The following is a 13,467-nucleotide window of genomic DNA, read 5'->3' as shown; positions in this document are numbered from 1 at the left end:
GTTCCCTCTACTGAGCTCTTGTTAGGCTCCATCTGGCGTAGTGTGTCCAGGACTGGAGCCAAAGGAGGGCCACTAAGATGATCAGAGCGATGGACTATGAAGAAAGGTTGATGGAACTGGGCTTGTTTAGCTTGGAGAAGAGAAGAGGAGGGGGACTGTTTACATGGGTGGATAATGATAGGGCAAGGGGAAATGGTTTTAAACCGAGACAAGAGAGATTTAGGTTAGATGTTAGGTGGAAGTTTTTCACTTAGAGGGTGTTGATGCACAGCAACAGGTTGCCCAAGGAGGCATTCAAGGCCAAGCTGGATGAGGCTCTGGGCAGACTGTTCTAGTAGTTGGTGATACTGCCCATGGCAAGGGGGTTGAAACTAGATGATCTTTGAGGTCCTTTTCAACCCAGGCCATTCTATGATTCTGTGTCAATAGAACAGATGAGATTGAATTTTGCTGTACAGGTATGGGTCTCAAAATGCAGATGCTTCTTCCATACTAAAGCTAAAGAAGAAAGAAAGGCAGAGAGCTAGGCTTGTTACTTGTGCTGCTATTCCCTATGGAAAAGGAAGAGGATTAGAATACTTGGGAAGACCATTCCTGCTGCTAGGAAGAATACTCTACAGCTCTGACCTGAAGAAAATTAGCAGCAATATCTCAGCTTGGTAGCATTCTGCCATCAGCAAGGAACATTGCGGGGCCATTGCCACTCTGGCATGCCAATACTCTAGACAATTAACTATGCCTCCTGTGACCAGATCTAAACTAATTTATGAAACATTAAAAGTAGAGACCTGTTAGCAAAGATAGATATTTCTCTGTGAAGGAACCAGTGGTTAGGTTCTTTTTGACCTAGCCATCTGCACTGCTTTAAGGACAGGGAGTGTTCATTTCAGTGTTTGACCTTATGTCCAAAAAAAAACAAACACAAAGTAGTAACTGGAAATATTTCATGATGATGCTATAATTTCAGCATCTAGAGGAGAATACTTTTACTGTGCTTACACATGGAACATAGCAGAGGTATTTTTGTGTACAACAAGATTTTCAGATAAAGTATACAAGTAAGCAAGATTCTAAATATAACAGAATTTAATAAAAGAGAATCAAACTTGTAAGGACAGTGAAAAAGTCTGGGATAAAACTAGAAGAAAAAGAAGGGATGTGAATTGAAAAAAACCCACATCAGGCTGGTGTGATTTGGTAAGCACTTGAATAAGTCTTCTACAATATTACTATAACTAAATTACAGAAACTTCATAGATGTATTTTGGGCAGAAAGTGCTTGGACAAAAGGACACTTCTGTTCCAGCTATCCATGAAAGATTAGACATAAATTAATTTTAAAATAGCAGAAATACCTTGGGTCTTTTGTTCTTGCCAGTTATTCTCTTTGCCAATTGACAGATTTACAGGGCTGCCCATGAAAATGACTGCCTGTCAGGAAAATTTGTTAGGCAATCCACAACCAGCCAACTTAGTAAGAAAATGAATACATATATAGATAAATAAATAAACTTGCAATTGGCCATGAAGTATTTACATACGAGTACAGCCTCCTTCTTCAAAGTTGTAAAATCCATGAGCACAGCGGTCACACTTCTTCCCTGTCACTCCTGGCTGGCAGTAACACTGTCCATTTCCATCACAGTCAAAGGATTTGGAACCAAAAGAGTTGCAGTTGCAGGGAACACATCCTCTGGAAGACTGTAAGCCAAACGTTTCAGGCTGCCATCAAGAAAGGAAAGAAGAGCAGTTAGTACATGGAAAGATTACTGGGAAAAGATGAAAAGCTGAGTGCCTGTGGATAGCAGAGTGATCCTTTCTTTTTCTGTTGATTCTGTAATTCTTAAACAGAATTGTAGAAGTAAAACTGGCAAGGGCACTAAACAGCTACACAGCTCAAAAGGACTAAAGATTTCAGAGTGTTAACTGCTATTATAACAAATGTTCTCTGGACAGTACACTTTGTACAAGGTTATGTTTCCATATATACAATTTCAAGAAGGTTGTTATGTACAGTCTTCAGACTGGCTTTCAGAAATTTCCTACTTAAACAGAAGGCCTGAGTCATCTATGTGCACTGTGTCAGGATTGTAAGATTATGTTAGGCAGGATTGGTTACTAAGAAAATGAATTCAAATTCTCTGCTATAAACGGACAATGATTCAACCAGAAAGACTCTGGACAAGAAGATTCTGTCGCCTTTGATCAAGGGCACTACCTGTACACATTCTGTAACTCAAGGGCATTTCTTCTGAATGATTCTTAGGAATAACTTTAGATGAACACAGATAGGATGTATTAGCATTACAAGCTATTAAGAACTACTGGTTTTTAAAAATAATTAACTGCTAATGATTATAAACGGACTGAAGTGAAATATATTTATTTTTACAATGTGTTACTGGGCACCTCAGCCATTTGCTGTTAGATTTTTTGCCAAATCGGCACAGATTTTTCACATCAGTGGAGATGTACTGACTTAGATTCTCATGGATTTGTTCCCACAGTTAAACTCCTAACCTGCATAGGTGAAATCTCAGAGACTTCGTCAGGGTTCCAAAGTCCACAAATCTGAACTCTAAGATCAACATTGATGTTCCACATTCCTAGAGGGAATCTATTGATATGTATCAATAGATCAATGTAGGGATTGTACCTACAGTTAGAATTTGGCCTGAAGAAACTTAGAAACTAAGCAAACACTTTATTATACATATAATAAAGAATTATCCTGATTCTCATTTCCAGTTTCTACAATGAAATGCTTTGTAAATTATATACTTCAGCATGACAAAATACGGTGCATCAGAGAGAAAAGATTATTCTAATCCATGTAATTAAACTTCAAGGTTCAATTAAATATACAGTGTATCTCTGAAGATTTCTATTACACAGGAAAATGTACTGAAATGTAAATATGCAAAATCTTCAGGACAGACAATCAGATTAACGGTGAAGCAACAAATGCACAGCATGCAGATCAGCTCTCAAAAGAAAGTTTGATAGGATGTAATAAATTCTGTTTATAGGGTGAAAAACAGAAAAACAGCCTGATCACTAGCACTCCACAATGCGTGAATGAAGAAAAGATCACCAGCATGCTGGGTTTTGTTCAGTGAAAGACATTTTGATCAGTCATGCAAGCTACCAAGATGAGACTCCAGGCTAAACCTTTGGCCAGCCTTGTTTATACATAAATTGAGTCACATCTATTGAACGATAGGATCATGGATGACAACAAGGAAACATAATATTTTCTGAATATTGTACTATATTTGATCCTGCACCAGTGTATTCTGAATATTTGTGTGGTCAATACAGTTATGTTAAATGGGTAAAAGTTCACATTCTCCAAAGGAATCCATATGTGCAAATAAAGCATGAGTCCTTGAACCTGACTGAGGAAAACAAAATACTGGCAGTTATTTTTCAATTTGATTTATGGACGTCTTGGGTTGCAGGAGGAAAAAAAAAGCAAACTACTTAAAACACTGCTCAGTTAGAAGCAGTTGTACCATAATTAATATATCATTTTAGGAAATAAGCTGTTTTGTTGACATGCGATGATGAATATTTCTATTATTTTGGGAATTGTATTCAAATAGCTTGCACTTGTTCTGGTTAAAAATTAAAACTGTCTCAAGACTGCCCATATTCACAAATGAGAACTTTTAACACCTGTCGTGTTTGATATTTCAAGACTAGATCTTAACATTTTACCTCTGGTGATGATTCTTCTCATGAACTCCTAGCCATTTATTCTTGAACCATTAGAGGAGGAAGTCTTGCTCTATTGAAGGCCAGGAATATCCTACTGATTACATTTATGTATGAACAGCACCCACATATTTCATGCACACTACTGTTGATTGTGCTGCTTTTGGAATTATTCTGTTATTTGACTTCTGGCCTGTTTGGTTAATTGCCCTATGCAACTTTGGATGTGGGGAATACCAAGAACAGAGCACTGACTTTCCTTGTTAATTCTGTGTATCGAAGCACATTTCTTTAAAATTAAGTGGAAAAACAAACAGACAAACAACAACAAAAAAACACCACCACAAGCAAATACGAAGTTTCAGCCCATGCGATGCACACAGTTTCTGATTACCGGAGCAGCAGGCTGGTAAGCACCCCGTGGGCACCCACTGGCACTGCTGAAGCCCCATCTCCGAGGGGGGACTCGAATCTGCTGACTGCTTCGTGCACTTTCTTTCAATTTAGGCACCTGTCTGCTGATTTCACAGCGTTTGCCTGTGAATCGTGATTTGCAGATACATCTTCCTGACATATCACACTGCAGTGACATGGATCCTAAGGCACTGCAGCCACAGGGTATACAAAATCGTTTATCTGGGGCCCAGAAGTAGCTGGGCTTTAAAAATGAAAAGTAAACACTGTTAGAAAGCAGAGGAAATGAAACTGCACCAAATAAAAGAGTACAGGAATGTAGGCAGTAATAAACAAAGATTAATTCCTAACAGCAGCTGATTTTGTATTACCAATAATTATTGGCATATTTTATGTGTATATTATACGGTATGTGGCAAGTTCCATTGATACTACTGATATTTCTTCAAATAGACTATTTAAATGATGCTGAAATGAAAGTGTGCTCCCTTAGAATACCACTTCAAAAAATTATGCAGCTTAAAGAGTGAAACAATCCTTTTGGTTTCTGCACAATTATTTATGTGCTTTAAATCACACACACGGGGTGTTCTGAGGACACAGACTTAACCCGTGAGTCTTCATGCTGAAACAAAGACACGTTCAGCCGGTTATAAGATATTCCTGAGCAGCCTAAAGAAATCTCTTTGTGAAAGTTCATGAAAGACATTGTTGGGGTTTTTTTTTTTGCAGTGACTCACACGACAGCAAAACAACATCAAGACAAAAGATATTTTCACCAAAAAAGTACAGTATTTGAAAAATACCAAAAGAATTCCTGAGAAAAAGAATGTAAAAGCAGAATATTCATGGTAAGGATAAACAATCAATTAGTTTTTTTTGAACACCAGATTCTAACAGATATTTCATGACTTTCTTCACAGAGAAATTTTTCCAGACCTGCAATATTCCTACTTATTTTTACTAAACATTCTATTCTAAATATGAAATATATTTACCATACAAAAATACGTATTTGTACATACAGTGAGGATTAAAGTATTTTGATTGAGTGCAAAGGGAGATTTACTTTTGTTGTTTGTTTAGTTCCAGAAAAGCTTTGAAAAACATTAAGTAGCCATTTTCTATATATTCTCCCCATACATAAAAAACAATTCCTATTTGTTCCTTAAGTGAAACAACAACAACATAACAAAAGAAACCCATTTTAACACCAGACTGAAGCAAACTGAAACATCCACGGTTCCTCATCGCTCACCTTGCACATGTCACACCGGCGCCCAATCACGTTGGGTTTACACTCACACTGGCCAGTCTGAGAGTCACAGATCTCTGAGATGGATCCATTGACATGGCAATGGCAGGCTACAGAGGAGAAAGAAGGAACTGTTGATATGTTTCCAGCACACTTACACTACTGATTCTGACTTTAACAGCCAAATTTTAACAGCGTGGTTTTTGCCATCTGGACAAACTCAAGAATGCAGACCTGAGGAAAGCTCGGACACTGACAATCAGCATTTACCTACCCATTAAAATGCAGAATTCTACTCCAAATTATTGCACTGAGAAATTTTGTTTCCACTTCATAAAAAATCTCCTCATATGCCACTCCAAGTATCTCTGTTCCAAAACAGCATTAGGGCTCACAGAGGAAATGACAAACAACCAGTCCAACCCATGACACAAATCGCCTAAGGATTTTTAAAAAGCAGTGAAAAAGAAACTTCTGTTTCTTACAGAAAAAAAGTTTTGCTTCCTGCATTTTCATATTTGAGAAGAAGTTTTGGAGATGCTTTCTATCACCCTTTATGCCCTTAGATCACACATCTTTTGGCATGCAGCAAACCCAATAGGGAATGGAGAGATGTTATCACATGTCACAGGGACTATGACCATACAGACACCAATTCCATTACGATGAGCAGGCTTCTCTGTCATTTTTTCCACAGAGACATGAATCCTCATCGCTATATTTATTACCAGTCTACTATTTGAAACAGGCCCAGCCCACATTTTCCCTTCTTGCACTACCCTGACTACATGTTGTCTTTTTTTTCAACATGACAGCTTTGTTTTAAGAAGCACTTAAGCATCCCAACAGCAAACACATGGTGGTCACATACTTGCACATCATAAGGTGCCACTAGAGTTGTATTTTTTCCTATTGATAGATCCTCACAATAGGATCTTCACCATGACTTCATTGGACTTAATATACTGTAAACTGAAAGGAGTTCTTCCTGCCATTCCCTCTATTTTTGAGGTAATATGCACAAGTCGCTTCTTTCAAATGAAAGTGATTTCATATTTTTCATATCTGTTCATGGCCTTATTTTTCAAACATTTGCAAAAATATCTCATATCTCTGAGAGTAAATAATAATAATATAATAAATAAATAAATAAATAACAACTGAAAATAATTATGGGCTCTCTTGCCAATCTGGTAATGATGTTCATCCTTTTCACCCTCTTTCAGCCTTCTTCCTTCCCATTACCATAATATAGATGACAATATAGATGAAAACCATTGAGAATCCAACCTGAACACATAGAACAGTATGTACATGTACACATTTGCATTATATTCCAATTATAATGGTCAGTAGTCAAATGTGTAATCCCAAACCCACATAAACATTACCAATACAAATTAACAGCTGCATTTCACCAACATTTAAACACAGATTTCAAAGCCCAAAGATATTATTTGAATCTTTTTTTCCTTAACCAAGAACATAAAAATCACAAGGATCCTGACAAATAAATAAATAAATACACTGCCTTTGTATGTGGGCAAGCTTAACACCATATGTAGATCACACTGAAAGTAAGGTCTCTTATTTATTTCCAAGGAAATTGCAACAGATTTGAACAGTATAATAACACTGTTTGATTAATTCTCATCTACAAAACACAATACCATCACCATTAGCTCTGCATTTCCATCAGCAGTAAATAAGAACCTAAATGCCGTGCCAATCAAAATTTGCACTAATAGAGGTGACCCACTGTCACTGTTGCTACTGCTGAAATGCACCACCCACCACCTCACTGTCCTTGCATCTGCTGTTTGGTCTCCATCAACATTCAGCAAGCATCAATGAATGCCACTGAGAGTGATTTTTTCTGCATGGAGGAATTAAGGGACACCCCTTTTCATCTCTACTGGAAAATCAGCTATTGTCCCAAATTCTAAATGGTTACTATAATACTATACTATATACTATAATCCTGTTAGAGAAATTTGTCTTACTTTCTCCCAAAATGACACTGGTTAAGACCTCTAAGACCTCTCTCAAACTCTCTTGATTTGTATAAATATTTATGAGTCTGTAATTATAATGAACCCACACACTAATTCCTCTCTAACAGTGATACTGGGCACACATAGGCACACTTGGATACTTGCTTTAATTAATCTCGTCATCTAGCTCTACCATCAGCACAACCTCTAGCTATTGGTTCAGCATACTGTGCTGTTTCACAGCAAAAAGCAAGCTACAAAATTGAAATCAAGTAAGTCTAGGACATTTGCTCTTAGATTTATTATTTTGTACAGATAAACCAAGAAATTCAGAGAAGCTATAGTGATATAAAGTTGTACTGTCACTTGAAATGGTTAATGCATATGACAACAGCACAGTACTGAGAAAGAGCAAAGAACATTTCAAACAATAATTTGAGAGCAAAATTCATGCTTTGCAACACTCTCAGTTTTGGCTTTTTAATAAGCAAAGAAATTGAAAACAACAAAGTAAAGGCACGGTCCTTCTGATATTGTAGCTGCAGGGCAAAATTCACGGAAGTCTGCAAAGGAAGTAAAAAAATCATATGCAAAAAGAAAAAAAAAAAAGAAAACCCACATGAAAGACAGAGAGCAGATGAATGTAAGGTAACTGTGAGCACAAAGCTATGAATACATTATGGGACTCTCCTTGTCAGTGATGCTAAAAAAAAAAAAAAAAAAAGCAAAGCTTGTAATTCTACATTAAATATGTATTTATTTTTAATACTTTTTGTATTTAATTGTATGTTTTTGGAACTCTTCTCACACTACATCTCTTTCCCATGCAGCTGTCACAACTGTAGAAATGTTCAAAGCAAGAGCCCCATCAACACTGCAGAAATGGCGATGAGCTACTTGAAGATATGATTTCTGAAATGCACTGCTTTTAAAAATCAAATTACACACTCAACACCCTAACTGATATGACATCATAATGATTTTTAACTAGTGCAAAGAATGTATGTGATTGTCCAACTTTTATTTAGCACCACATAGGTACAGAACACATTTATACAGCCATTTCTCTCCATGATTGTCTATTAATTTACATATAACCATGTTTATTAGCCTTAACTGAGAAAGCTAGTTATGTTTATGTTCTAAATCTCTGGAGCAACCAATGCTGTCTTAGGTAGTCAAACATTATCTTGTATTCCAACTGTCAAACTGCACCCCACTAACAAAGCAAATCCTTGAAATGGATGCCAGTGGATGAGAATTCCGTGCTTGCAACACATCTTGCAAGAAATTGCTCCTATGCTCCTAAGCGCAATAAGGTAGTGCCCAAGACCTTTACCAGCATTTTACATCTTTGTACTCAGTGGAGTGGGTCTGCATTTATTCCAAAGAAAGAAGAGGATTTAATTCTATTAACAGAGAAATAAAGTACTCTGCTCTTTCAGAAGACCTAAAAATATTTTTTATTCCATTCCTCAAACTGACGGTGAACTATATGTGAGTATTTTTAAGCTAGGATTCTAAGCGCTATGTTTTGAATTGTGCCAGGAAGGACTCAGTAAGAGCTACTGCCTTCTACAGAAGCAAAAGCTCCTGCTCCTACCAGCTCTTCTATCCACTCTCCACAGCTTCATGCAATCAGTGTGGAAGTCTGACACTAGATTTGCAGCTTATACTTAAGCAACATGCCACTGCAGAACACTGCTGAGAAGTGGTAGCTTGTTGCAGTGGCAGGCACTGTTCTTCATAGCACCTCAGAACATTCAACAGAGTCAGAAGACTCAACTTGGCAGCATGCCTCTTCCCTGTAAAGCACCTTCCAACACGAACTTAAGTCACATAGGTGGCAATAAGGTCCCAAGTTTTGCCAAATTTGGACTCTTCAGTAACTGAAATATCTTTTCCTCCTCCTTTCAGTATCAATCTGAAATGACCAATGGGATGAATGAGATTTCTCTGCATATCATAGTGCATTTCTATTTATTTGTATTTATTTTTGTAGATCTGACATTTATCATAACCTTTTGCATCCATCTAATTTTCCACTCTCCTATATCTGTTCCATGCCTGTTTCATTATTGCTTCAACCACAGGAGGAAACTTTATAATAGGTTTGTCATTCTATTTATCTTGAATTCACCCATTCCAGATGCAGATGCAAGTAAAACAGTATTCTTAGAGGTGTGAGCACACCATATCATTCTCCTGCACATGCATACAGAGGCACATTCCTCCTCTCAGAAAGAAAGATATAGAATAGATCAATTCTGTCAGAAGTACTAAGAGTTTATGACTTACGTTGACAGCTCCTTGCATCAAGAGCATCACCAAAATATCCATCAGCACATCTCTCACAATACTGGCCTGTTGTACCTGACTTACATATCAGGCAAGCACCAGACAAGCTGTCACAGCTGCCAGGAACGGAGAAGTCAAGGTTGTTATTACATTGGCATGGTTGGCATGATCCCCCTGGTATTAGAGGTTGTCCATAATAGCCTTCTGCACACCTAAAGTAAAAGAGATCATGAGTTAGGACCCTTAAATAATCTTATTAGAAATATTTAATTTTATTTCTCACTAATCACTAAAAATTACTTGATCTTCTTCCAAATATTTCTTAACTGCCTTTTCTCTCTCCCTCCTTCTCCTTTTTAACAACACTGTAGATACAGTACCAGCTGAAATCCTGCCAGTTCTGCTAGTAATTAGATTTCAGTGGGAGAAAAATCTTGTCACTGGCACTGAAGACAAGACAAAGCATAATAAGAAATCTGTCTACTGGCACTGTAGAGGAATTCAGGTTCACGTTAGATAGGCTTTGTATTTCATCACATCATGTCTAGATATTCTTGTGCACTCATTTCCCAGCAAGTCTGTTGATTTTCTCCCTTCACATAATGTGTTTGCTATAGTTTAGAAAATGATACAGACATAAAATTGTTTACACAACAAGATCCCCCACTCATATTGCCTTCCGCTGGTCTACTGCATGGTCACTTAACTATTGGTTGCTTCCTTCTGTGTATAGGAAGGCAGCAAAAAGATTCCTAGAAATCTTTTGAAAAAGAATTATAGGATTCATAGGGATAGTGACTTTCTAGCATAGTCCCTTCCTTATTTTAAAAGATACGTTTAAAAATACCACCTTTTCCACCTTGGCCACCTGCAACTTGCAGTTAATATCTTGTAAAATGGGTTAGTGAACCTGACTTAACACAAGTGTGCATTTAAAGAAAATTTGTACATGTTTCAGCCTATTTCCCACTTATATTTTGGGTTGCTTTCCCTTCCTATTACATTTGTGCACACTTAACAGTTAAAGCAATTAATTGATAGCGAAAAAGGAAAAAAATGCACAGTTCCAGCTAATGAAGTTATTTGCGCTCATCTCAGATGAACTTGAATTAATGTAAAGAAGAGACAGAGTACATAAATCACATAAATTAACATTTCCTATTATTTTAAGTTGATTCATATACAACTTTAATCAATGCAGATATTATCCTCCCTGCTTTGTACTAGTACAGGGTAGTATGGCCCAGAAATAATTTTAGATAGCACCCTAAAAAGGAAACACTCAGGTCCACTACGTTTTTACTCTTTTCCACTTATGCTCATCAAGTTCATCCTTTTCCTTTCATCCAGAATGTCTCATAAAATTTCCAGTCTGATCCCAAACAAAACAGTCTAAACATTTCCTAAATATTACTCAGTATCAGTAGCAAAAGTTATCAAAATGGATGACAGAGTAGGGAGGAATTAATAGGTAGAACTAATCAGTATTTTTCAATAGTAGGATGTTATTCAAAGTAAAATTGTTTCTGTTCTTTAAAAATATTCATGATGCAGACCTAAACAGATGCATAATTTATACGAACAGTCCAGTGGTTTGGGTGAATGTAAGTACTCATTAACACGAGCACAATTTTCACAATCTAGTCCACTGTGCTCCGCTGCATTCACATAGCCATCTCTCTCAAGTACTTCCCCATAACAACAGTACATCAAAATCCTGTCATCAGAATAATTAATGCATTTTATTTTCAGAACTTGTCGTGAATGTAGCTACATATTGTACCTCTTAGTATTATTCCCAGAAAAGAAATGGGTGTTTCTTCCTTATTAAGAAGGTGTTAAGAAGGTACCTCAGCAATCACAGAAGACTAATTTTTAGCTTACTTTCGCAAAGACAACTTGACATTTTTTTTTCCCCCAGAGATGATATCTCAGTTACAAAGGCCAGGAATCTCTCAGTACATGTAACAATTAATAGCTATGGCTTAGAAAAGCCAAAGTGTAACTGGATAATTAAGACAGGATCTTATTTTACTCAAAAGAAGAAGAATAAGAAGAACAATATGCGAAGTTCACCTATGCTTTGCTGCAATATTTCTCATTTACCACTTGCATATTTGTCATGAATCTGCATTTTTTGGTACTACTAACCAATCTGACTTCACTTAATGTGCACTCATTTTCCATTTTCCCTTTCATTTAAGAATTACTTCAGTATCTTACAGCATTCCTATAAACTTAACCAAGCAGTTCACAGAAAAAAAACACTCCAGGGGCTTGCAAGAAATGTGTGGATAATCATTTCCTTCTATTAATAGCAGGAGACCTTGATAACATTTTTTTTTTCTCCTCATCAATTTAGATTTTGCTAATTAAAATTAGTGAAACTCACCCTCATCACATAGATTCTACTTAAACATGTAGATACTCTTGAATCTAGATTCAAGATGATTAGATCCCAAAATTAGGGAGAAATGAGGTAAACTTAACAGAATACCGTATGCACATATCTATGTGTGAATTCTTCAACATTTTCTCCCACTTCTCATGAAGTTGCAGATGTAGATTAAAAAAAAAAAAAAAAATCTACTTTCACTAATCCCACCCTTAAGGACATTTCTATTTCAGCTACTCTTCTCAGATTCAAAGCACTACATGTTTGAGAAAGTTCACAATAAAAACTCAAAAATCTATGTGGCATGGTAAATTACACATATGGATTAGAGAAAACACATATCATATTAATTAACTGCAAAGTACAATGGAATACCATTGAGATGAGGAGAAAGAAAAACAAAAAAAACAAAAACAAAAACAAAAAAAAAAAAAACAAAAAAAAAACAAAAAACCCAACAAACCTAAAAGAGAAATCAACCAACCTACCAGAAATAGGGACAGGGAACAAAGACATTCAAGAATGGTTCCATTTAACAGTCTCTCCCCTCCCCCCCAAATTCCTCTCTCTGTTTACCTCTAGCCTCAAATGCAGATGTTTCCCATGAGTGACAGTTTTATTTGGCATAATTGGTGCCAAACACTGAGCTAGTATAAAATATATGTGGAAACGTGTGTACTGTCTCTGGATGAAATTGAATTAATTTACTTCACCACAGCCCATGTGGTTGTGTGTATGTACACAGATATGCACAAAAACACAGGCCTATTGTATACTATGTCTTTATACTTGGGGAAAAAAAACAAACCAAAACAAACAAACAAAAAAACAACTTTGAGACAGAGTTAACATGGGCTGTAAATCTAAATGCTTGAAAGTATGATAATAGTATTTTCACAGTTGCTCTGAAAATTATGTGTACCCAATTCAGGTATGAAATTGGGTAAAATTCCAGTGGGGAAACAACCTGCGAACCTGCTGTTAAAAATTTTACCTCTGATGCACAACACAGATATTACTGTTCTATGACCAGGCATAAATCTATATTGCATTTTCTAATAACAGAGTGCTTATCTTTGCAATCTGGAAACAATCCCACACAACACATTTAATTTATAAAACATTCTAAATGTTTGTTCCTTTTCCCAACAGCACTGCATTACAGGTTTGTAATACTGGCACAGGGGAAAGAATTAGATTAGCAGCAGCAGCGTACTGAACCCAAGAGACTCAGAAGGGTCTACCTAGTGGCAACCTGTGCTAGATTTGAGGGATGCTGGCTTGCAGAGGGGAGGAAGGATGTGAAACAATTCATCTTTTTCTTCCTACTAAAGTTACACAGACGTTTCCACTCCTATTCTTGGAGGAAAAGATTTCTCCAACTATATTCATAA

The 13,467-nt window shown here is 36.6% G+C and overlaps 1 protein-coding gene across 4 annotated transcripts in view; it reads right to left on the bottom strand.

The window, feature by feature from the left end:
- Nucleotides 1-13,467, bottom strand: part of LAMA2 (laminin subunit alpha 2) — a 323,287-nt gene that overhangs the window by 120,413 nt on the left and 189,407 nt on the right. For 3 of the 4 annotated variants that reach the window (XM_048937148.1, XM_048937150.1, XM_048937149.1), the window contains exons 19-22: nucleotides 9,679-9,890; nucleotides 5,390-5,496; nucleotides 4,112-4,375; nucleotides 1,542-1,722 (exon numbers count right to left, since the gene is read on the bottom strand). In XM_048937148.1, the coding sequence (XP_048793105.1) occupies nucleotides 1,542-1,722; nucleotides 4,112-4,375; nucleotides 5,390-5,496; nucleotides 9,679-9,890 (764 nt within the window). The remainder of the gene's footprint in view (nucleotides 1-1,541; nucleotides 1,723-4,111; nucleotides 4,376-5,389; nucleotides 5,497-9,678; nucleotides 9,891-13,467) is intronic. The other variant, XM_048937151.1, reaches the window with a different exon arrangement.

This window comes from Lagopus muta, chromosome 2 (genome assembly GCF_023343835.1).
Source record: "Lagopus muta isolate bLagMut1 chromosome 2, bLagMut1 primary, whole genome shotgun sequence".
NCBI classification, from domain to species: domain Eukaryota; kingdom Metazoa; phylum Chordata; class Aves; order Galliformes; family Phasianidae; genus Lagopus; species Lagopus muta.
The sequence above is the reverse complement of the archived record's forward strand: the minus strand, read 5'-3'. Positions and strand labels throughout refer to the sequence as shown.